We start from the raw sequence: 24,991 nt of genomic DNA, 5'->3' as shown, positions 1-24,991 counted from the left end.
TTGTCTAAATTCTCAGGCGTGTGGTACCTCTGGCTTTCAGGCAATTTTATGAGACTGTATACACACACATTCTCATATTCGTGTCTGGAGGACGCGGTTTAAGGTCTGTTCCGCTTAGTCATAAAATTAATTTTCTTATTACAAATCTCAGTATAATTCTAAGAAATTCAGAATTCCAAACCCTTAATTCTAGTATTAGCGGGGAAAAAAATACTGAGCTTGGACTCAAGCTTGACGTTTGACTCCCTCTACCTAGCTGTCATAATCTCCAGGGCAATGCCTAGCAACAGCTCCTGACCATAAGCAGGCCCTTCATAAATAAAAACTGAGTAAACAGAAACGAGGTGGTGTTTTATTCGCAGGTTCTCATTCCGTTTTCCCTCTTGGTCCAGCCGCAGGCAGGGGGCAATAGTAGTCCTTGGTGGAAGACAACGAGGCATGATCCATCACAGAACCGTAGAGACGCGAAGGACCCTAACTTAGTCAAGCTCTCCCTTAGAGCGTTCTACAGGGAGGCTGGACTTCAGTCCTACCCTAGAAGAGCATCCGATGGTCCCTCCCTTTAAAGGGATAAACTGTGGCTCTCTCCATCTTCTCTGAACTTCCTCCGCCCAGATCAACACTTGAACATGAAGCCTTCCACGGAGGTGGGCTGCCAGGGCCTCTGGAGGAGAGCAGAACTGGCGCCAGCCTGGAACGACTAGTCCGCTAGCCCCCGCCCCCAGCCCTGGAGGACCGTGGGTGGACGCTCTGGCAGCACGCCTCTCTCTCGCTGGTCCGGGAGGAGGTGGGCGGAGCCAGCGCCGCCCGGGCTCGGGAAGCGGAGGGTGGGGACACTCTGGCCCGGCTCTCGGTGGTGCGGGAGCAGCGGCCGCTCTGGTCGGCGGACGTGCTGCTGAGCAGTCCCGGAAGCGAAGCAGCGATGGCGGAGAGTCCGACTGAGGAGGCGGCGACGGCGACGGCTGGCGCCGGGGCGGCAGGCCCAGGGGCGAGCGGTGTTGCCGGTGTGGTCGGCGTTAGCGGGAGCGGCGGCGGCTTCGGGCCGCCTTTCCTGCCGGATGTGTGGGCGGCGGCGGCGGCGGCGGGCGGGGCCGGGGGGCCGGGGAGCGGCCTGGCTCCGCTGCCAGGACTCCCGCCCTCGGCCGCTGCCCACGGGGCCGCGCTGCTTAGCCATTGGGACCCCACTCTCAGCTCGGACTGGGACGGCGAGCGAACCGCGCCTCAGTGTCTACTTCGGATCAAGCGGTGAGCCGGGGTTTTTCCTCCCTCAGCCGGGAGCTCCGGGACTCGACCTTCCCCGCCCCCCCTTCCCCATCGGGGCTCACTCCCGCCTCATGTCTTCCAGGCCCAAACCCTGCGGGCCTCCGCTGACGGGGCTTTAGTGTCCCTCCCTCCCTCTCTCCCTCCTCAGCACTCAGCCCTGCACGCCCAAACCATCCACGGTGCCCTCGGGCATACCCCGCCCCTTGGCGACCTCCGGCGAGCCTTGCGGCTCGGTTCTGGACGCCCTTTCCCTACCCCCTCCCATTCGCCCGAAACCCGACCCTTTTGCTCTTCGGTAACGTTGGGTCCCGCCCTTCGCGCCTCCTCTCTTACCCCACCAGCCTACCTAGAGGCTGCCCTCAGGCCCCACCCATAGGTCCCCCCTCACCTCTTCTGGAGCCCCTCTTGGGACATACTCTGCCTGCATTCCTTGTTGCAGACTCAAGCCAGCCTTTTTTTTTTTTTTTTTTTTTTTTTTTTTTACCGTTCTTCAAATCCCCACCATATGGTCCTTTCCCCAGGTCTAGATGGCCTTCCTGACTTTCCAGGTCTTCTCTTGAACTCCTTTTTCCGTCTCCCGAAAGCTGCCCCACTCTCACACCTGTTCCGGAAACTCAAGAGTTCCTCCCCTCTGCTAGTATCACTTTGGATTGTAATATCCTATTCAAAAACTTTTTCCCTGTATTTTCCCCCCTGGATTGTCTGTCTGATTTACTTTTTGTGAAGCAGATACACACTGTTCAAATGTAGGAAACAAAAGGCCTATGGCCTTTCCGTGCTTGTTTCTTGGGTGACTGATCTTAGATCGTATCGCTTCATAGATGAATGTGTTTTTGCAAAAGTGCTTACTTAGTGTAATACCTATTGCATGGGAAAGGGTAGCCCTGTTGAACAGCTTCCTGATGACCAGACTTGACTCTCTTCATGCCCTTCATAGGCATTATCCTGAACATTCCAAGTCCCTTCAGGTGTTTGCCCACCTACATATTTTTCAAGTTTCTAGTAAATAAACTACACCGTGCGTTTAAAGGACCTGGCCCAGTGCTTGATACAGAACAGCAACTTCACAGAGATTGCCACCTCTAACTTCAACACAGAGTTCGACCTCATGGCAGTTTGATGCCCCAGTCCTGATACACCTTTGAGTTTGGCACAAACATGTTTTTGGTCTGCTATCCTACCATGTCTCTGGACTTCCTCATAATTGACTTTTCTTTGAGCCAGTTCTCAGCTGATCCATTCTAGTTGATTAGATAATGACCTAGAAATTTCATTTATCCTGGTTACTAAATGTCATCTTCCAGATAGAAAATTCTTGTCATTTCAGAGGGTTCCCTTCTCCCGACCATGAAGAACTCTATCCTGTCAGTTTCCTGGAAACACAGACCATGGTGGACTTACTCCTGCAGTCTTCATACAGTCTCCTTACCAGCAGAGGCCCACCATGTGGCTTTTGGAACAAGTTTAGGAGTAGACTTGCTGCCTTCCCAATTACTTTTTTTTTTTTTTTAAGTCTCTATGCTTGGTTGTAGTGCCGGGGAATCTGGGAAGTGGATGGGAAGTAAATGAGCTTCCATGTAGGAAGAAGTGAGTGGGATGTGGCTTTTCCAGGATGACATCTGTTTCTGATCCTATTGGGATGTTGGCTTACTTTTTTCTTTTCAGTGCCCCCCACCTCCAGGGAAACAATGCCCCTTTGATAGTACTTTGCTCTCTGCCCGCCTGAGTATTCAGATGAGGTTTCTCAGCCAACAAGACAGTGCAAACATTTGTGGTACCAAGCACCAATTTCTCGAAACCCCTGGGCTCACTGAAGTTATAATAGCTGTCCTGCTCAAGGGTTTTTCCCTTTTCTCTCCTCATTCCTTCAACTTCTCTTGATGTTATACAGGGATATCATGTCCATTTATAAGGAGCCTCCTCCAGGAATGTTCGTTGTACCTGATACTGTTGACATGACTAAGGTATGTAACTTGATGGGCTGGGGGCAGGGGAATTATTGGAAAATTAGACTCATAAAGTTGAAAGAGCCTAAAACATTATTTAGCTTTCCTCTTCTAATAGAGATGAAATCAAAACCCCAAGAAAGTAAGTGGCTTGCCCAAAGTTGCACAGTGAGAAGTGGAGCAGAATCTTAAGTAGGTCTGTTGTTAGGATACACACAGGTATTGTTGGGCTTGGAAAATCCTCAGGTTGACAAGATGTGCCTCTTGTTCCATCTTAGATATTAGCAGGCCACTCTTTCCCTCTCAAATGCTCCACCCTAGGTGATAAATTATGGTCACCCTATTCATTGTACCCCCAAGCTCTTGTTCCATCTTAGCATCTTGATTTTTACTATGGTACTGCAAGTCAGGTGCAGGGAAAGCTGAGGATGTGGTCATTTTGGTTTGTGGTAAAGGATCCTTTTCTAGATAACTAGATTTAGAGTATCCCCCTCCCCCAGAGACCTGTCCTCTCTTGTCCTCTACACAGAATGATCTGCATAATGATCATATTTCTCTGGCATATGTACCTAGGCTTCTCTATCATTGAATGTTCTCAGGAGTGAATTTGGACATATGCTGTTGTTGGGAAGAAATCAGATTTCCTAAATCTAGTGTTTTAAGCAATAACTAGTGAGTTCAGATTTTCTAAAGTAAAAACTCAGCTTTTGTATTCTAATATACTTTTTTATTTTAAACAGACTTTATTTTAAATTGATCCCCCCCCCCTCCTCTTTTTTTGTTTTTTGTTTTCACATGGTTAGAAATGTTTTTTCCTGGGACATGGTGTCTCCAGTCAAATGCTAGAGTAATATGCCATTACTTGAGGCCTTAGACTTGATGCCAGTTGACTTTACTAATTCCAGAGTTTACAGACTAAAATATAGCCTACTGTGTTGCCAGGACAAGGTAGGATTATAGATTGAGGCATGGGAATGCAAGGTCCTTTCCCCTTTGGCTGTTATTCTGAGCATACTTAAGTCGTTAGAAGCCTTTGAAAAAGAGGTAGAATTGAGCCAACTCAGGTTTGCTTCTCTTCTTGAAGGGAGATTATGTCCAATAATTACAACTTGTGGAGGAAGAGAACTTAATGTTATGTTTTAAGTAATACTGATATATATATATATATTACAGCAGTGTTGGGGAGTTTTTGGGGATGCTTTGTTTTCTTTTAATGTACTCCTGAGTTTTCCCATTTTTCTTTGTATCTCTGACATGGAAGTGGTAGTTTAGATCCTCTGGAGGCAACAAGCAGACACCTATGCATCCATTGTAGTCGTCATTTCTTTTTTTTTTTTCCCCTAAAGATTTATTTATTTATTTATTATGTATGCAACATTCTGCCTCGATGTATGCCCACACGCCCGAGGAGGGCGCCAGATCCTAGCACAGATGGTTGTGAGCCACCATGTGGTCGCTGGGAATTGAACTCAGGACCTCTGGAAGAGCAGCCAGTGCTCTTAACCTCTGAGCCATCTCTCCAACCCTGTAGTCGTCATTTCTGCACTGTTACTGGTGCTGGTGCTGTAACCTCCAGTCCTTTTCTTCCATTCATCTTACTTCCCCTTCCTATCATACAAACATACAGTAGAATTGTGTCATAAGCATGGTTAACCTTGGCAAATCCAAACATCCTAGTAAAAATATGTATTAATTCCTTAAACATATGAAAATGCTATTTTACTTATTTAGGTTCTATTTGTTGTCCATATACCAATCAGTGGGGGAAAAACAAAAAAACCCAACCTTTAAGGTAATATGGACAAGGGTCATTTTTCACCTCAGGCTTTAACTTTTGAATATAACTCCAAGTGTGAGGTATGATGCTGTCCCACTATAGTGAGATTCACTTAATTTGAAGACCCACTTATGGGAGTGAGCCCCCAGGCAGTTCATTCTGTGTGGTGAGGATGTGGAATATGAACACCAAGCAATGCATGTTCCTGGTGTGGGTAGCAGGTGGAAGCCAGGAGGGGCTGTGGTGGGGCATCACCTCACAATTTTGAGATTTTGAGATGGGATTTTATTTTACAGATTCATGCATTGATCACAGGCCCATTTGACACTCCTTATGAAGGGGGTTTCTTCCTGTTCGTCTTTCGGTGTCCACCCGACTACCCCATCCACCCACCTCGGGTCAAACTGATGACAACGGGCAATAACACAGTGAGGTTTAACCCCAACTTCTACCGCAATGGGAAAGTCTGCTTGAGTATTCTAGGGTAAGAGGAGACTTCTAAGTAGCCAAGTTGTTATTAGCAAATAATCACTTTAGAGCAGCCATTGTCAACTGGGGTACCTCAACTGAACCCACAACATAAAAGTGGTCAACTCTTTAGTTCTCAGGTTGGTTCCTGACTCGTGTCATTCTAGATGGAAAGGAGTAAAATCAAATTATTATATATAAGGAATGTCTTATGAAGTGGTCTACAAGTGTGGTCCCTGAGCTGCCACAGCAGTATCTGCAGATTTGAAGGTCCCATTCTATGAGATGTGCCAGAAATTTTGGAGCATGCCAGTGGTCTGGTTTTGGGGCTGTGCAGGTGATTATGCTGTACATGTGCACTCCTTTGAGAACTAGTCCCTTAGAACATTAGGGTCTCACTTTTTTCCATAAGGCTCGAGAATGACTCTAGGACTGTTGTATTCATGTAGGGGGTGTCTGATTGGAGTCTCTGAATGGGTGCCTTTGGAGGCGGTGGTGCTAATAATGTTTATGATAACATAATAATTGAATTTAAAAAAATCCGAGTTTGGAAATTATAGCAGTTATGAAACAGGTATCAAGTATACTCCCTGGGTGCTACTGGGATGGTGTTTTGTGGAATTTTTACTCATTCTGTATTAGCTGCCTTTGTGAGTTTAAAATTCAGAACGAAGAATGTCTTGTAGCATGTTTTAGATTGTTCTTTTGTGATCCAGAGTTCCCTGAGGTGGAGAATAAATACGGATTGGATGTTAAGAAAGTCACCTAAACTGGTGATCCTGTTTGTTTCTTCCATCTAGCACATTTCTAGGTTTGTGTGAGAAAGCCAGCTAAAATATATTAGAGATATGGTTCGTATTTTTCTAGAATTCTCAAATTCTAGATATACTATACTCTATACTGTTGATAGATGACAGTTGGAAGTCCCTTTGAAGGAGATGCCCATAATAAGTCTTTCATCTTATTAGGCTACACAAGTGTCTCTGCTGGTGGAATTGTGTGTATGTGTGTGTCCCTTGGTAATATGACAGCTGAGTCTTGGAGTTGGTGTGAAATTTGTTCCTGAAAGTATCAATGAGCTAACATGAAGCCATTTTGGATACTTAAGAGCCATAGAAAGAACAGGCAAGCTGGGCGGTGGTGGCGCACGCCTTTAATCCCAGCACTTGGGAGGCAGAGGCAGGCGGATCTCTGTGAGTTCGAGACCAGCCTGGTCTACAAGAGCTAGTTCCAGGACAGGCTCCAAAACCACAGAGAAACCCTGTCTCAAAAAACCAAAAAAAAAAAAAAAAGAAGAAGAAGAAGAAGAAAAAAGAAAGAACAGGCAAAGAGTGGTGGTGGAAGAAGTTTGTTGCATGGAAAAGACCCATCCAGAAATAGAAAACTTACAGTTAAGAATCATGGAGTAGAAAATTTCTTAATATTTTTAGTTGGCTACATTAGCTTTATTGGCTTACTTCCTTCTCTTCATACCTAGAAAGAACCATTGAGCTGACTGGCTGCTGAAAGAAATGAAATGAGAGCTGACCGTGTTGACTTGAATTCCTGTCCATGTAAAGTGGGGAGTAGAAGGCAAAGTTGCTAGGGAACTGCTGGGAGAGAGCAACCTGTGAAGTTACTGTTCTATACCCCTGACTCAGGCCTTCCTCGAGTGTAGAAGAGAAAGGGCAGTGCTCAGTTAAATAAGCTAGTCTTGGCTCAGGTTGTGTTCCGCTTCTATCTCTCATGGCATCTTGTTTATTAATTGATCTAAAATAAATACCTACAATGCATGGAAGGGCTGATCTCTGTTAAGGCCAAGGCCATTATGGTCTATGTACCAAGTTCTAGAACATTAGTGAGACCCTACCTCCAAAAAAAAAAAAAAAAACTCTGATGTCCAACTGACCCACTTCTTTAATGCCTGATGTTTAGTTAGGAGTGGTGTAGTGCATACCTGTAATCCCTGAAATTGAGGCAGAGACGGGAGAGTTGCTTTTAAGTTGGAGAATAGCCAGGGCTATTCCAAGACCCTGTCTAAAAAAAAGATTGTGTGGGGTATTTTCCCTGGTATTCAACTTGTTCTCCATATTGCGAAAATGTACCTACCACCTTCCTTTCTATGTTAGCAGAGTTGTGTATCTTCAGAGATTTATCCTGCTTGGCTTGTTATAGAGCAGAGTCCCTGACCATGAACTTCAACGTGTAGCCTTATAGACAACAGCTTTAGCCACCTTTGTGCCTCTGATTAGCTGTTTTTCCTCCACCAACTGTCACCACCACTAAATACATAAGCATTTTGAAGTCGCAGGTTAACATTTAGACAACCTTTAGAGTTATTTTTATTAACTTGGATCCTTGTTTTGGTACGGTAATCTTTCTTGGCTACTGTTTCTCTTCTAGCTCCAAGAAAGTCTTTTCAGAGTTGTCTTGCTTGCTCTCTGTTTTCTTCTGTTCTCAGTTGATAGAAGGATATAGGCCTTTGACTGTTCTGGTAAATGAGAGTTCTGTTCTGGTAAAAGACAGAAGCTGGGAATTTCCCAAGTATTAATAGTGAAAGAGAAACTTCCATTGAGTCACTAATGATGGTGATGCTGCTGTCAGGGTTCCCTGGCTGTTCTCTGCATCACCCTCTTCCTGTCGCTCTGCTGTATTTGCAGTACATGGACTGGCCCTGCCTGGAGCCCAGCCCAGAGCATCTCTTCTGTGCTCATCTCCATCCAGTCCCTGATGACTGAAAACCCCTACCACAACGAGCCAGGCTTTGAACAGGTAAGGACTCTTACGCTATGTGCTGAGGCTATAGGTGCTCTGAGCTGCCTCTTGAAAGTCTTTCTCTTTTTATACTAGGGTAGCCCCACATAACACCAGTGTAGGAAAGAAAGGGAACTGACATGGATGTTGTTTATTTGTGAGAATTACAGTAACAGCTGGGCATGGTAAAGCATGCCTTTGATCCCAGTACGAGGGTTGCAGAAGCAGGTAGATTTCTGAAGTGAAAGTAAGCAAGGTCTATGTAGCGATTTCTAGGCCAGGTACGATTGAATAGTGACACCCTGACTAAAAAAAAAAAAAGGAAAGAAAGAAACCCGGTGTGGTCGTGCACACCTTTAATCAAGTGTGTGTTATGTGGTGTACATGGCATGTAAGCCAAAAGAGGGTCACCTGAAGCTGAAGTTGCAGGAAATTGTGAGTTGCTAGATATGATTGCTGGAATCCAGACTCTGGCCCTCTGGAAGAGCAGCAAGTGCTCTTAACTAGCCCCCTAGATTAGATTTCCTTGCTCCAGTCTTTCCCAGTACTGAGAATCACAAATCACAGACCTATGTCTTTCTCTAGCTATCTATTATTTTGGAGATAGAAAGTGTACTATATTATTTGTGTAGTTAAAGGTGCTAGTCTTGGGCCAGGTGATGGTGGTGCATGCCTTTGATCCCTGTTCTCAGGAGGCACAGGCAGATGAATCTCTGAGTTCAAGGCCAGCCTGGTCTACCCAACAAGTTCCAGGACAGCCAGGAATGTTACACAGAGAAACCCCATCTTAATAAAAAGTGGGAGCGGGGGCTAGTCATTAGTAAAGGCAAGAATATCCTAATTAGCATTGCCAAAAAAAAAAGTCATAGGAAATGCACATTTACCAAAGGTAATGAATGCTGTATGCCAGGCTGTGCTATTCCTATATATGTGTAGTTTAATGTTTATCTAACTATGAGGTAAATATTGTCCTAATTTTCAAGTAGGTCATAAAGGATTTTATTTTGTTTTTCAGATGTGTATTGTGTGTGTATTATGTGTGTGTATTATGCACATGCATGCTTGGGGTAGAACCCTATGGCCAAGTGCTGTATAATTTATTTACATATGTCTAGCCCCCAATTTTTGCCTTTTTTTTTTTTTTTTCTGAAACAAAGTTTCTCTTGTGTAGCTTTGAATCCTGTCCTAGAACTAGTTCTTGTAGACCAGGCTGGCCTCGAACTCACAGAGATCCTCCAGCCTCTGCTTCTTGAATGCTGGGATTCTTGAATGCAGGTGGATTTGTGTGCCTCTGCCTCCCAAGTGCTGGGATTAAAGGCGTGCACCACCACCACCCCGCAATTTTTGACTTCTTTTTTTGTTTGAAAAGTTAAAAGGTTCTTTGTTTGATAACTTAGAGTAGACAGTGGTGGTCGGTGGAGCCCTGCAGACATGAAAAGGAATTAACCAGAAGCCTTCAGTGTTGTTCTCCATTTCATCCTTACTTAATAGGTCTTTTATTGAGGTAATCTAATGGATCTGGTTTACTGCTTACAGTCATTTGACCTATAATAGAATGGCTGTTTTTATAGAGAGAGAGGCCAAGGGTCCGAGATTTAGTTGTTTGTTTAGACCTACAATGGATAAGATGTTCTTGGACCGTGTGTGTGTTTATTTGGGTCATGTACCCTGTACTAATCCTGAGTATCTTTGTACTAACTTTTCTCTTTGACTAAATGGGTACTATGGTATCTTTCAAATTATAGGAAAGACATCCAGGAGACAGCAAAAACTATAATGAATGTATCCGGCATGAGACCATCAGAGTTGCAGTCTGTGACATGATGGAGGGAAAGTGCCCCTGCCCTGAACCCTTACGGTATGTGCCACTAAGTGTCCATCCATTTTAGAGATTCATTTTGTACCTGTGAGGACCTTTGCATCAGAGTCCATTGTTAGTAGAAAGAGGGAGGATTTATTTATTTATTCATCCATCTATCTATCTATTTATTTATTTATTTATTTTGGTGGTGGCGGCGGGGGTGGGTGACAGGGTTTCTCTGGGATTCTCTGTGAGTTCTACGGGAGCTAGTTCCAGGACAGGCTCCAAAGCTACAAAGAAACCTTGTCTCAAAAAAACAAAAAAAAAAAAAAAAAAAAAAAAAAAAAAAAAAAAGAGGGGGGGGAGTGTGGAGTATGATGAGGAAGGTAGTGCGTATCTTCAGAGAGCCTCTGATTTGATGAAGGGGTGGAGAGAGCCCAATGAGAGTAAACTCCATTAAAACCAGTTTCAATGCCAGGATGGTACACCCCTGTAATCCCAGCACTTGGGAGGCAGAGGCTGACAGATCTCTGTGAGTTCGAGGCCAGCGTGGTCTTCAGAGTGAGTTCCAGGACAGTCAAGGCTACACTGAGAAATCTGTCTCAAAAAAAAAAAAAAAAAAATTCTGAGTGCTAAAACTAGGTGAACTTACAACAAAGTCAGTTCAAACTTCCTAAGCGGGAGGAAGGGTGTGTGTATGTATGTAATGAGAGACAGAGAGAGAGAGAGAGATATGTGTGTGTGCGCGCAAGAACTCTTGGATACCAGAAATCAGATCCCCTGGAACTAAAGTTACAGACAGTTAAGAGCTGCTATGTGTGTGCTGGGACATGAACCCAGATCCTCTGGAAGAACATCCAATACTCTTTTTTTTTTTTTTTCTTTTAATTTTAGTTATGTACATGTATGGTTTTTTTGTCCATGGATAAGCACATGTGAGTGTGGTGTACAGGCTAGAAGAGGGTTTCATACACTTGAGCTAGAGTTCAAGCAATATAAGCCACCTGACATGGGTGCTGGGAAACCAACTCGGCTCTTCTGCAAGAGTAGAGTCTCTTAATTGCAGAGACATGTGCAATTTGGCATTAAGATTAGGAAGTGACTGGGCAGTGGTGGCACATATCTTTAATCCGAGCACTCAGGAGGCAGAGGCAGGTACGTCTTTGTGAGTTTGAGACCAACCTGGTCTACAGAGACAGTTCCAGGATAGTCGGGAATACTCAGAGAAACCCTGTCTTGAAAAAAAAAAAAACAAAAGGAAAAACAAAAACAAACAAAAAACCCTAAGATTAGGAAGTGACTGGGACTTGTGCCTTATGTTTCTGACTTTTCTGTTCAATTCCCAGGGGAGTGATGGAGAAATCCTTCCTGGAGTATTATGACTTTTATGAGGTGGCCTGCAAAGATCGCCTGCATCTTCAAGGCCAGACTATGCAGGTAATATAGTATTTTCTTGCTAATTCTTGAAGCCCCACATGGAACCTGGGGGAATCCCCCAGGTTCCATCCACATCTCATAAAATGTTACAGCTAAAGAATCCTTTGTCATTTGAGGAGCTGAAGCCAGCAAAAAAGACTGCTTTGCTTAAGAAAGTGTGTGGAGATGATTTCTAGACATGGCATAGTCAAACTCAGTCAAGTTGGAACAATCTGTTCTGGAATGTACATTACAACCTTTCTTTCTAGTCTAGGCCTTTCAGCTCTTCCAAGAACATACAGACTGCTGAGAACCTCAAAGATTATAGAGAATCACTGTTGGAATCTGACCCTGACCCTACGGGCTCACGGGGAACACTGTTGTAGGGTAGCCTTAGGTGTGTATTGCCATGTTGATTCCTACTCTAAAGGTGGTAATAAGTTCTCTGCTTGTACTGGGGAAGTGTGTGCTGGCTTCATATAAGAATAGGCTCTGGGGCTGGAGAGATGGCTTAGAGGTTAGGAGCACTGATTGTTCTTCCAGAGGCCCTGAGTTCAATTTCCAGCAACCACATGGTGGCTTACAACCATCTGTAATGAAATCTGGTGCCCTCTTCTGGCCTGCAGGCACACATACAGACAGAATACTGTAAACAAAATAAATAAATAAATCTTAAAAATAAAAAAGAAAGAAAGAAAAGGTGGCGCATACCTTTAATTCCAGCACTCAGAAGGCAGAGGCAGGTGGATCTCTGTGAGTTTGAGGCCAGCCTGGTCTACAGAGCAAGTTCCAGGACTGGCTCCAAAGCTACTGGAAAACCCTATCTCTAACCTCCCCCACACAAAAAAGAATAGGCTTTAATGGGGCCAGTAGCATGCCTCAGAAGGTAATGCAATTGGCACAGAAACCTGGAGACCTGAAGTTACTTATTTATTTGTTTTTTAAATAATTTATTTAATTGTATGCACATTGGTGTGATGGTGTCAGATTCCCTCGAACTGAATTACAGATAGTTGTGAGCTGTCATGTGGGTGCTGAGAGTATTTGAACCCTGGTCCTCTGGAAAGGCAGTCAGCTCTTAACCCCTGAGCAATCTCGCCAGCCCCTGGAGACCTGAATATAATCTGTGGAACCAATGTAAAGGTGGAAAGAGAGAACTGATTCTACAAAGTTGTCCTTTGTCCTCTTACTTCATATGCATGCCAGGGCATACATAAACATATATCGTGCATACGATAATGATAATAAAATTTAAAAGCATGGGTTAGATATGGTGGTCCATTTTTGTAATTCTGGTACTTGGGAGGTTCGGATAGGAGAATTGCTATGAGTTAGAGACTCCTTAGTAAGACCTTGATGTAATTTTTTTAATGCAGATTAAGGAAAGGCCTTTACTTTAATTTTATTTTTTTAAACAAGGTCTCATTTTTGTTGCCCTGGCTGTCTAGAACTTCTAAGTAGACCAGTCTTGCCTAGAACTTCCTGTGCTTCTCAAGTGCTAGGATTAAGGCATGTACCACCACATCCAATTTAAGAAGGGTTTGTTTTTACTAGAGAGGCAGAGGCAGGTGGATCTCTGAGTTTTAAGCTAGCCTGGTCTACAAAGCGAAGGGGATACAGTAGGTGTTTGTTTCTTAGTTAGCTTCTCTATCCACTCACCTGAAACAGGACTTGTTTCCCAAACTACTTTTTCTTTTTAAGATTTATTATGTATACAGTTTTCTGCCTTCACACCAGAAGAGGGCACTAGATCTCATTATAGATGGTTGTGAGCTGCCATATGGTTGCTGGGAATTGAACTCAGGACCTCTGGAAGAACCGTCAGTGCTCTTAACATCTGAGCCCATCTCTCCAGCCCCCCAACTACTTTTTAGGGGATATTAGAGGAAGCCTGCCCAAGTCTGTTCTCCATGAGGAGATTTCGTCACTGGTACCTTTTAGCAATTACCAATGTTGAGATTGTGAAGAAGTGTTCCGTGAGGTATGGGTGAGAGGAGCAGTTTCTGGGGAGATGGCGTGGGGGAAATGTTGTCAAGGATGCAGGAACATTTGAAGAACTGATAGTCCCAGAGTAAAGCTAAAATCCTGCCTTGAAGACTGTAACCCTCATGAGTGAAAAAGGTGGACCATTGATACAGTGACCATTACTGGCACCCACTGATAGCTGCTCCTAAGACTAATGTTCAGTTGAAGTTGTAGTTGTTTGAGGATTTAATTCATTGGTAATACACTTGCATAGAATGTACGGGACTTAGAGAATGAATCTTTATAACCACAAAAGATAAACATGGAAGGAGTTTTTTTTTTTTTTTTTTAAGATGATGGATTTAACTTTATTTTATGTGCAATGGTGTGAAGGTGTCAGATCGCCCTGGAACTCTATTTACAATTACTTATAAGCTGCCATGTGGGTGCTGGGAATTAAACCCAGGTCCTCTGGAAGAGCAGTCAGTGCTCTTATCCGCTGAGCCATCTCTTCAGCCTGGAGTTTTTGTTTTTGAGTGTGGAGCTTATTGGGGGGGAGGTGTCCAGCTCCTCTTTTTTTTTTTTTTTTTCTTTTTAAGACAGGGTTTTACTATGTTACCCTGGCTGGCCTGGAGCTCACTCATATATATTTTAGTTTCAAAAACTCTGTTTTTATTTTTTGATATACTCCATTCCAACTATAGTTATTTTTGATACTTTGAAGATAATTAAATATATAGAATGTTTAGTGATCTTTGGCTGGGTGTGGTGGTACATGTCTTTAATACCAGCAGTAGGGAGGCAGAAGCAGACCTCTGAATTCAAGGTCATTGTGGTTTATAAAATGAGCTCCAGTCAGCCAGAACTACACAGTGATACTAGGTCTCAGAAAAAACTTAAGTGATCTTTGATCTAGAAGACACATACTGAGATCAGGACTAGGTGACCCTGGAGCATTGCCCAGAAACCTAGAAAGGCATACAGGTGTCTGGGGAAAGAGTACAGGTACTTACAAGGAAGTCAGTACTGAGTTTAGACCTACCTGTGACCTTAGAAAAGCAGAGTGTTGCTGGGCAGTGGTGGTGCTCGCCTTTAATCCCCAGCACTCAAGAGGCAGAGACAGGCTGATCTCTGAATTCAAGGCCAGCCTGGTTTACAAGAGCTAGTTCCAGAAACAGGCACTAAAGCTACAGAGAAACCCCACCCCCTCTCCCCCCAAAAAAGCAGAGTGTCCTCCTTGAGGACAGAAGATGGAGGGAGATTATTTTCTTGAGTTTTCAAGGTTAGCTGAAAGCACAGGCTCTCGGGATTGGGGAGATGGATGACTCAGCAGTTAAAAGCACTGACTATCCCTCCAGAGGACTAGTAACTCCAGTTCTAGGGGATCGGAATCCATCTTCTGAACTCCATGGGTCCTGCACATATGTGCTCTACAGACATGCAGACATTCAGGCTATGCACTCGTACACATAAAATAAAAATAAATAAGATCTCAAAACAAATTTAAAAAGAAAACACAGACCCACCTTCCAGTCTTCCTTGATACCTCATAGAATTTCCCCCATATCCTCTATTGACTTACTTTTAAAAAGAGTGCAGACATGTTTTAGTGTGAGCCCAAGCTAGACCTGTTTGGGGCAGTAATACACTTTCCTGTGGACCCTGTGCTGCACTGTACATCCTCTGCCCCTGTGCAATAGACTTGAATCTTACATCCCCTTGTCTTTTCCTCCACAGGACCCTTTTGGAGAGAAGCGGGGCCACTTTGACTACCAGTCCCTCTTGATGCGTCTGGGACTGATTCGGCAGAAAGTGCTGGAGAGGCTCCATAATGAGAATGCTGAAATGGACTCTGATAGCAGCTCATCTGGGACAGAGACAGACCTTCATGGGAGCCTCAGGGTCTAGACCCTGCTCCCCTGCCCCTCCCCCAACTCGAAAGTCCCAGCAGAGCCCCTCCCCTCACCCCAGGGACGGAGAGGCACTGTGCATCTCCCTTCAAAAGTGTCGGCTTCCCGGCATCCCGCAAGATGGCAAGAAGCAAGCAAACTCAATTCCAGGGTGTGGGAGTGGGGCTGTTCCCAATCTGACCTCCTTGGTGCTGGAGCACCTGGGGCTATAGTCAATCCTGGATCAGGGCCAGGGCACTTTTGCAAGAGGACCTAGAGTGGTGGCCTCTGGCAAAGCTAAACAACCAACACACCTCTCTGCAGGGCCAGCTAATTAGGGATAGGAGAAGACAGAAAATGAGAACCCAAGAGGGAGCATGCCCAAGTGGTTTCTAGGGATAGCTGGGAGTTTGGGTGGGATGCTGTCTGTGATACTTAAGCAGTCTGGTTGGTTATCTGTTTGTCTTCAGTCTTGAAGCAGGGCTTCCCAACACCCTTTTCCTCCCTTCTCCCATTATTTTCCATGGTCCAGCATAACTTTGTTTTTCCTAATTTATAGTCACTGTTCTAGACAGACCAAAGAGAAGAACAGTGGTGGGGTCTGGGCTGCTGATCAGTAAGCTTTACCTAGCACCTGAGCACCTTTCTCCCTCACACCATTTCCTCAGCATTTTAGGTTACAGGTGGAAGGTAAGTCCCACTGGGACGGAGCCCAGGTCGCTGTGAAGCCTGCACAGGTGTCAGAGGAAGCTGCTTACTGTGTTCCCACAATCACTGATTTGAAAGGTTCCCAGCACAGGCAGCTGCAGCATGTATGGGATTTGAGCCACTACATAAAATAGTCTCTTACAGATTTTCCTGAATACTAGTCAAGGAGGGTGGTTTTCTTGGGGTAGAGCACGGGGAGACTTGATACTAGTCCCTATTTTGTTCAGCTGTTCTTTTATATTTTCATCCCAGTCCGTAGTTCTGTCCTCCCTTCAGCCCCCCCCCATCCCCTGGGGCTTTGTGAGCATGGAGAGCCAATGGCAAGAGGGTTGTGGTGGGGACTGGAGACTCCTCCCTTTACCTCTCCCCTGTTACTGGCTCTGCTCCTTTTTTGAATTTAGCTACAGTGATCCTTCTGGCGGTTGAGTCAGAAAAACATGTTTTCAGTGGCTTGGGATCAGAGGAATCCATCCTTCCCAGTTTGATACAGTTCACACTTTTCAGGTTTGCTGTTCTGACTCCTAGTACGTAGTTAGTGATCCATGTGGTACAGGCCTCCTGCACTATCCAGCCCTGAGGAATGCAGAGAACTACCTGCCCTGCCCGCTGCTATAAAGGTCTCTGCCTTGTGGATCATGGGACTCCCTAGAAGATATAGGGAGAAGATAGGGCACAAAGAGGGACCTCTTGGGAGGGCAGAAAGAAAACTGGACAGGGACAGTTCACTTGGGGAGCAGAAGTTTGTTTAGGCTACCTGGAGGCTGGGTCAGATGTGGAGACTTGAAAAGGGACCCTGCTTCCAATTTCCCTCTTCCATTCCCAGAGCTAGTCCAGGGCCGAGAAGAATGACTTTGGTCTGTGGGTCCAGTGTTGTCTGTCATCCATTTAAGTGTTCCCACTTTCAAGTGACAATCTTCTCCTTGGCCCTGCCATGGGGCAGAGCATGTCTGGCATAGCAGCCTGACTTTTATGCCCTAATCTTAAGTTGAGGAAATATATGCACAGGAGTCAAAGAAATGTCTTTATATCTGACTGTACATAAATGAAGTTTTCTTTTTTCCTTTTTGGTGCAATAAAGTTTGTTTTGGCAGAAGGAGGAAGCACCTATGGGTGTGGGAGGGTTTGTGTGAAATCAGTGTTTAATCAGCTGGGCTAACAATTGCAGGCGGGACGCCTGTTTCTAGATGCTAAGGACTGGGGTTTCTGTGGGAAGGAGTATTTGTGTCTAGTTTGAGATTTGGAAGTGGAGTCTCCATGTGCTGTGTCCAGTGGATTCAAAAGTAGCTTTCAAGACTGACTGACTGAGCATGTCCTGTGAGGACAGTTTGAGGTAGAGATGGGCCCAGATTATGGCAGCCAAAAGATGTCTCAGCGTTGAATCCACTGTATTTCAGTGTCTAGGTGCTGATCAGGCACTTTATAAATACTAGGCTATAAATTTGAGCCTCCATTGCCACCTCATTCACTTGTTTTCTGAGGTAAGCTTTTCCTCTTGGTTGATCATGAATGTAGGAAATGCCCAGTGCAATTAATTATGCCCATCCAGCCTGTGCGGTGAGGACAGGGATGGGAAAAGTGGGCTCGGGCTAGTAGAGCCAGACATTAGCTTTCACAACCTCTGGCATTCACTACCCCATGAATCATACCTGCTTATTGGAGGCTGCTTAAAGGCCGAATGGGCAGTGACGTAAAAGTAAGGTGGGGACCAGCAGTTGCCCACCTTGAGTCTATAGGAGCTGGTGAGGAACCTGAACAAAATGCAGCATCGGCTGCGCCCACGAACTGCACTTCCGGCTTTCCTCTACCGGACTTCAGATCCTTCAGTCCCTCAAACTAGAGGCTCCACAGAAGACAAGCTAAGTCACAGTGACTGAGAGCCTAGGTCCACAGGGATAGAAAGGAGTGAGGAGCCGGGCGATGGTGGCGCACGCCTTTAATCCCAGCACTCGGGAGGCAGAGGCAGGTGGATCTCTGGGAGTTCAAGACCAGCCTGGTCTACAGAGCTAGTTCCAGGACAGGCTCCAAAGCCATAGAGAAACCCTGTCTCAAAAAAAAAAAAAAAAAAAAAAAAAAAGGAGTGAGGAAGTTTGCATTAGTGGAGTAGTAATTTGAGCTGTATTAAGGCCAGACACGAGACACTGCTTCTTGGCCCAGCACTGTGGGTTTGTTGGTGTCCTTTTATGTGTTGTTACTCAGGTTATCTTACTGGATAAAAGATAAATCCTGGGGGAGGGAGGCAAGGAAAAACTTGGGATGAAGCTTTTTTTATAAACAAAATTGTCCAGGTTTATTCACAGGCAGGTCCCCTTCTGGCTGCTGCTGTTGTCCTCTCCACACTCTGTCAAGGGAAGGCTTCTCTGGCCTCCTCAGCTGAGATCTCCTGGGAGTAGAGATCTGTGAAGAGAGCTGGCAGCCAGTAGTGGGCCTCCCCGGGAGCCTGCAGGTCCAGCCAGGCTAGGCCTTCCTTCAGCAAGTGTTCCTGGAGAGAAGAAGAGGGCTGAATTGAGAGGGATTACGGGTACCTCTGAAGAGCTAAGCAATTCCTCACCTACTTTAGCATATGCCTTCCTTTGTTCACACACCTAAATGGGAACAATGTTTCACTTTGGCCAAGATGTGAAAAAAAAAATGGCACCAAGTATTTTAACAGCTGCAGAAAGGTAAAGCTGCAGTGTGATGAAGATGGTGGGGGAGGCAGGGCTCCAGCAGCATATGCTATATGCTGTCAGTCACTCCTCTCCAGCTCCCCAGAGCAACGTAGGGACCAGGGTTCTGGATGGCTTGGAGGTAATACGCAGGGAGCAAATGGGAGGGATCATACTAGAACTATAAGCAACTAGCTTCCGAAAATAAGCTGTGTCCATATTTTATGTTCTCTCCATTTTATAGATAGAAGTGCAGAGAATTGCTGGGATTTGGAAAAGGTATTCTAGCCTAGGTTTCACTAGCACAATTTGTATAGACAAAATTATCCACCATATAAATTTTGTAATTACAGATAATTACCTTCAGTGGTTACCAATTCTTTTTTTTTCTTTTTTTCTTTTTCTTTTTTTTTTTTCGAGACAGGGTTTCTCTGTGGCTTTGGAGCCTGTCCTGGAACTAGCTCTGTAGACCAGGCTGGTCTCGAACTCACAGAGATCCGCCTGCCTCTGCCTCCCGAGTGCTGGGATTAAAGGCGTGTGCTACCACCGCACGGCTAGTGGTTACCAATTCTTGCTCTATGCTATTATTTCCAGTACAAACTATATCACTGTCTTGACTGACCAGCACCAGGTTTCATGTGTCCAGGAAAGCTAATGGGTATTCATTGGTCCCTTGGTAGCAAGTTTGCTTATCAAGATAAGAGGCCAGCTTTAGGAAGCTCTGCCTTCTCAGTGCTACCACAGAGATGCTGGGCTTCCTGCTGGTGCTAAAGTAGCAGGCTTCAGGGTAGAAGGGAACAGAGCAAAGCTGCTCTTTGGGCCCCAGGCCATCTCCTGTCACATACCAACACTTGCCGTGCTCGCTCCGTCTCCCACTTGAGACTGGCTTTGATTTCACTGACAGTCACGTACCCATTTTTCTGAAGGAAAGAGGGATAGGAACTGAATCAGTCAGAGTGTTCATTTCCTGGGGCCTAGCACCTACAGAGAAGCAGGATATAACAAGCCTGAGCACACAGAGAATGGGAAAGTTGCCAGCAGAGAGGTGACTTTCAGGAGATAGGATGGAGAAAAACTGGTCCAAGGCACTAAGATCCCAAGATACACCATCATAGAGAATGCCAGAGTATGCCAAGAGAAGATTCCAGATGACTAACCAAGAAGGAACACAGATAATCATAAATTTCATTTAGATATTTAAATATGAAGCCCCTGCACCACATCACCCTACCCATCCTCCAACATTGAAAGCCCCTTGCTGGGGGCTGGAGAGATGGCTCAGAGGTTAAGAGCACTGGCTGATCTTCCGGAGGTCCTGAGTTCAATTCCCAGCAACCACATGGTGGCTCACAACCACCTGTAATGAGATCTGGTGCCCTCTTCTGGCCTGCAGGCATACGAGGAGGCTGAACACTGTACTGAACACTGTGTACACAATAAATAAATAAATCTTTAAAAAAAAAAAAAAGAAAGCCCCTTGCTCATTATGTTTTATATTACAGAGTTAAAAATGGCTGGAGAGATGGCTCAGTGATAAAGAACACTGGTTGTTCTTCCAGATGGACCCAGGTTCAATTCCTAACACCCACATGGCAGCTCATAACTAATTCCAGTTCCAGGGGACCCAATATACATGGCAAAACACCAATGCACAAAAGTAAATTTTAAAAAATATCTTTCCTACGTCATGGAGATGAGGATGTTGGGGGATGTTTATGCTTCAGGCATGCTGAGGAACTGAGTTGGGGAGCTGGCAAAGTTAAATTTGTGAGGAATCCACAAGCATTTGAGACATCAGAGGGTCTGTCTGCTCCAAGAACTTGTCTGCACGACTGCCTGCCTGACTAGACTAAGCTCAGGGCAGAGACTGTACCAGCCTCTGTCCTGCAGCCTAGACAGGTGCTCTGCACTGCAGTTCTCAATAAATGTCTGTTGAATGAGCACAGGCATGAGTAGTTCACAAGACAGTCTCCACCAAAGACCTGAGCAATGGACAGGTGCACACTGCTCCTGACTCCAGCCCAGGCTGCCCCTCAGTGCTTTCTAAGGCACACCCTACCTCTGCCAGCTGCAGCACAACGGTGTGATCCATATTGAGCTCAGCTGGAACAGACTGAATGAGGTAAGTGCCGCCCACGGGGATGATGCCAAAGCCAGTGCCCAGCGCTTTCAGCTTCTTGATGGCCCTGATCAGGTCGTCTCTGGAGTGAGGAAGAGCAGCTTCAAGACCCTTGGCAGATCAGGCCTGACACTCAGATGCTTAAGTGAAACTGACCGAAGAGCCACCAGGCTGGAGTGTGAACTACAGCAAGTGAGAATGCTTGTCCATCCTTAAAGGGCAGCAGCTGATTACTGCCACATTTTATGATTGTAGTTGGAAACTCATGAAGAGAAACAGACAACTCCCAGAACCTGTGCAGATCATACACAGCCAGCACACAGGGTCGTGTCCCTTGCCAGAGAAAGGACATCAGTGGTTTGAATGCCCTTCCGAGCCCTGAGAAGCAGACTTAAATCTCTTTGAATACACCAGCTCACCCTCCTCTGAAAAAACTGACGTGCAAAGAGCACGGCTAATAGCCTTCTGCCCCCGCTTTCTTTTTCAATATCCCTGCTCTTCATTGTTATTTGAGGCAGGTCTCTTGGGAGCTACATCTAAAACAGCCATTTATTTATCTTTTCTTAGTTGGATTCACACAGTTGGATCATCTAGGTCAATTTATGCCTCATCACCTCACCCTCAACTTGGTTCCCAGCCTTTTTAGGTGCCTGTATTAGTCTCCTATAATCTCAACCCATTAAAAAATTTACAGAGCTGGGTGGTTGTGACACACACCTTTAATCCCAGCACTAAGGAGGAAGAGGCTGGTAGATCTCTGTGAGTCTTTGAGTTGGAGTCCAGCCTGGTCTACTGAGCAAGTTTCAGGACATCCAGGGCGACACAGAGAAACCTTGGCTCAGGTAGAAAAAAAAAAGTTTACTGTATACCCGATGTGGTGGCACAGATGTTTAACCTCAATACTACTAAGGCAGTGGTAGGTGGAGTTCTCTGAGTTTGAGACCAACCTGGTCTACATAGTGTGTCCCAGGCTACACACTCGGGGGAGGAAAAAAAAAAAAAACCCCACCACACACAAAAAAAGAAAAAGGTTTTATGGGGCTAGGTATATAGTTCAAGTGATGGACACCTTGCCTAGCATAAGGACCTGGGTTTGATCCACAATACCACCAAACTCAGAAAAAAAGGAACATATTTTTACCATGCAGAAAATGGCAAATGGCTCTAGAGTTAGCCTCAACACCAAAGGACTAGGAGGAGGGTGTTGTGTGATCTTTAAAGTGTTCTTTCTAGCCCAGTGTACTGTGTTCCTGTAATTCCAACAGTCAAAAGGTGGTGGGGCTGGAGAGATGGCTCCATAGTTAAGAGATGTTCTTCCAGAGGACGTGGGTTCAAGTCCCAGCACCCACAAGATCCTCTGACTCCAACTCCAGGGAATCTGAAACCACCTTAAGACCTCCTTGGGCACTGTACACACATAGGTATACAGACACATACAGGCAAAAAAAAACCCAGACACATAACATGTAAGGAAAAAATGTGTAGCTGGGTAGGAGATCTGGGTAGGTAGCCACTCTGGGATCCTTAGTGAGATTCCAGGACAGTCTAGGCTACACAGAAACCCTTTCTTAAAAACACTCTGTAATACCCCAAGGGATTGGAAGCAGGACCTACTGGCTGACGTCCTGAGCAAACTTGCCCCTTCCTTTCAACACCTGCTGATGTAGCTCCTCCAGAGTTATCAGACCTGTTAGAGAGGGCAGAAAGAAAATAAAATCACCACTTCAGATATATGGACCCTCTCCACTCAACCTCAAACAACAAAGGTCGCTCCAGTTCGCCAACCTCTCCTAAAGTAACAGGCCAGACCACAAAAGCGAGGACTGGGACCCTGTTTCCATAGGGAAGGCCCAGGAAAATCTGAAAATGAAGGCAACAGATGAACATGGTGGCTTCCCCCAGGATTCCCTCACTCAGGAGACAAAGGTAGACCATGAGTTCTAGGCTGGCCTGGGCTACGGAGCCAGCCAGACCTTGTCTCAAACAAAACAAAGACGGCACCACCAGATGACCAATTTGATTGTTGTTTGGTTTGAAACAAGGTCTCTGCCTGGTAGAGCAGTCAGGCCTCCAACTATATAAGCAGAGTTGGCCTCCAACAACTCACAGTGACTATGAACTTTTTTTTTTGAGAAAAGGTGTCTCACTAAATAGCCCTAGCTCAAACAGCTAAGATATGACTCAAGACCTAGCAGGCCTTCAGGCTATATGATTTTAGCAAAGGAAAACAGAATAGCCCAGTCTACAAGACCAAACCAACCTTACCTCCATTCCGATGTTTTAGGGCCAGGCACACTTCGATAATCTGGACGCCCAGCTCATAATAGAAGTCGCCAACACCCAACATCTCAGACCAAAACCCTTTTCCAGCTGAAAACAAAAATAAATAAATAAATAAAAGTTGTATTATTCATTTTCATCCCTTCTTTAAACACTAAATTAAAGCTTCTAGCCTGTGCGAAGTCTTCCTACTTAACCCCAAGTCCTGCCTTGCTTACTACTGAAGAGTTTCTGAGCCATGGACGTCCATGCAGAGTGCACACCTCAAGTCCCAGCGTTCTGAAGGGGGAGGCAGGAGAACCAACAGGTTCATAGTAAGTTTGAGGCCAGCCTGGGCTATATGAGCTCCTGTCTCAAAGTGGGAATGGGAGAGGAGCAGAATAACTCAGTAGGTAAAGTGAGGACTTGAGTTTGATCCCAGAGTCCATGTTTAAAAAGCCAGGCATGGAGAATGTGCCTGTGACCCAAGGGCTAAGCAGACAAGCACATGCCTGAGACTCACTTGCTAGCCAGCCTAGCTACTATGTGATTTCCAGGCCCTGAAAAACAACAGCCAAAGTTGTCTTTTGACCTGCACCCCTACTGCCCCCACACAGAATCTCCTGATCATGTCCTAGTAAAACCCCCTCACTATGAACTGAAAATACATTCTAGGGAGCTATAGTAGCACACAACTGTAATCCAAAATTTGAAAGCTACAGGATATAGCCAGTTTGAAACCAACCTACTCTATATGAGATGCTGAGATGCTGAGTTCAAGGCCAGCCTAGACTACACAGTGAATTCCAGGCCAGCAGAGCTACATAATAAAATTTTCAAAAGGGAGTAAGGGGGTGGGGGACAAGCCACTGGAGATGCCTCAGCAATTAAGAGCACTTGTAGCCAGGCAGTGGTGGTGCATGCCTTTATGCCCAGCACTCGCAAGGCAGAGGTAGTTGGAGCTCTGTGAGATTGAGGTCAGCCTGGTCTAGAGAGTGAGTTCCAGGACAGGCTCCAAAAGCAAAACAAATAAATAAACAAACAAATCCAAAGCAGTCTCTAACTACAGCTCCAAAGAGTTCTGACATCTCTGACTCCAGAGGGCACCTGTACTCACATGCACATCAGACCCCACGCTCACGTACCTCAACATAAGAAAAATACATCTTTAAAATACTTTCCATTTTCCAATAAGAGGAAAGTCAGGAAAAGAGAAAAGGTGCACTATAAATTGTCCATGGAAAGTTGGTACCCACAGACTACAGCCTGCACATCAGAAGGGCACACACCATCCTCCTACATGCTCCCTAAACACACATCCTCCATATTTCCTTGCTGGCATCTAGAGAATCCCACAGAAGTGAAATCAACAGGGGAGCTTCTCTCCCTTAAGGGTCTTACGAGAACACCAGGCCCCACAGACAGTCCCTTACAGGCCAGAGGATCCACCCCAATGGTAGCACACATATCTTGGAACTGGACTCGAAACTCAGGGTTCTTGCGGATCTCTTGCTTGTGCTTGCTGGCAAATTCTTCTAGGTTGGTCTTAAACATGTCCAACTGTTTTGACATCTGTTAAGAAAGACAAGCAGGAAAATCTGAGCAACCCAAGTGTAATTAAGGCTAAAGATAGGTCCCTAGCCTGGTGGCAGAGAAAAGTTTAAAATAACCAGTGTCTGGCTGGTGAGATTGCTCTGGCGGTAAAGGTACTTGCTATCAAGCCTGACAATCTGATTTTATCCCTGGATCATACATGGTGGAAACAGAGATTCAATTCCTGTACATTTAAATTGTTCTCTGACCATGTCACATGTATTGTGTTGTGGCGGAGACCATATCCTACACTCGAAGTAATGCAACAACAAAAGAAGAAGAAAGAAGAAGGAGGAAGAGGAGGAGGAGGAGGAGGAGGAGGAGGAGGAGGAGGAGGAAGAAGAAGAAGAAGAAGAAGAAGAAGAAGAAGAAGAAGAAGAAGAAGAAGAAGAAGAAGAAGAAGAAGAAG

The 24,991-nt window shown here is 45.3% G+C and overlaps 2 protein-coding genes and 1 long non-coding RNA gene across 5 annotated transcripts in view; 2 read left to right on the top strand and 1 right to left on the bottom strand.

Moving 5' to 3' along the window:
- Positions 1–398: 398 nt before the first annotated feature.
- On the top strand, positions 399–17,059 carry Ube2z (ubiquitin conjugating enzyme E2 Z). Its single transcript, XM_050156708.1, has 7 exons — positions 399–1,245; positions 3,155–3,227; positions 5,283–5,470; positions 8,094–8,205; positions 9,933–10,045; positions 11,335–11,425; positions 15,107–17,059. Exons 1-7 carry the CDS (start codon positions 923–925, stop codon positions 15,275–15,277), a joined length of 1,071 nt encoding a protein of 356 aa, XP_050012665.1. The 5' UTR covers positions 399–922; the 3' UTR covers positions 15,278–17,059.
- A 1,167-nt stretch (positions 17,060–18,226) lies between these two features.
- Positions 18,227–24,991, bottom strand: part of Snf8 (SNF8 subunit of ESCRT-II) — a 48,787-nt gene continuing 42,022 nt past the window's right edge. For 2 of the 3 annotated variants that reach the window (XM_050156711.1, XM_050156709.1), the window contains exons 3-8: positions 24,423–24,561; positions 22,996–23,100; positions 22,345–22,417; positions 20,671–20,812; positions 19,457–19,531; positions 18,227–18,445 (exon numbers count right to left, since the gene is read on the bottom strand). In XM_050156711.1, coding sequence (XP_050012668.1) covers positions 18,308–18,445; positions 19,457–19,531; positions 20,671–20,812; positions 22,345–22,417; positions 22,996–23,100; positions 24,423–24,561 — 672 coding nt within the window. In that variant the 3' untranslated portion in view covers positions 18,227–18,307. The remainder of the gene's footprint in view (positions 18,446–19,456; positions 19,532–20,670; positions 20,813–22,344; positions 22,418–22,995; positions 23,101–24,422; positions 24,562–24,991) is intronic. The other variant, XM_050156712.1, reaches the window with a different exon arrangement.
- LOC126510243 (uncharacterized) overlaps positions 20,819–24,991 on the top strand; it is a 40,891-nt gene continuing 36,718 nt past the window's right edge. Inside the window, exon 1 of the long non-coding RNA XR_007594343.1 lies at positions 20,819–21,586. This is a non-coding gene — a long non-coding RNA (uncharacterized lncRNA). The remainder of the gene's footprint in view (positions 21,587–24,991) is intronic.

Source organism: Alexandromys fortis, unplaced genomic scaffold (genome assembly GCF_014885135.2).
Source record: "Alexandromys fortis isolate MF-2015 unplaced genomic scaffold, M_Fortis_MF-2015_v1.1 scaffold_31, whole genome shotgun sequence".
Lineage (NCBI taxonomy): Eukaryota > Metazoa > Chordata > Mammalia > Rodentia > Cricetidae > Alexandromys > Alexandromys fortis.
Note: the sequence above shows the minus strand (reverse complement) of the source record. Positions and strands in the feature narration are given on the sequence as shown.

What these genes read in the sequence shown, in the direction of transcription:
- Ube2z (XM_050156708.1), top strand. Translation starts at nt 923, where the DNA reads ATGGCGGAGAGTCCGACTGAGGAGGCGGCGACGGCGACGGCTGGCGCC. An exon ending in CCCTGCCCTGAACCCTTACG is followed by an intron (nt 10,046 to 11,334) that starts GTATGTGCCACT and finishes TTCAATTCCCAG; the next exon opens with GGGAGTGATGGAGAAATCCT. An exon ending in TTCAAGGCCAGACTATGCAG is followed by an intron (nt 11,426 to 15,106) that starts GTAATATAGTAT and finishes TTTCCTCCACAG; the next exon opens with GACCCTTTTGGAGAGAAGCG.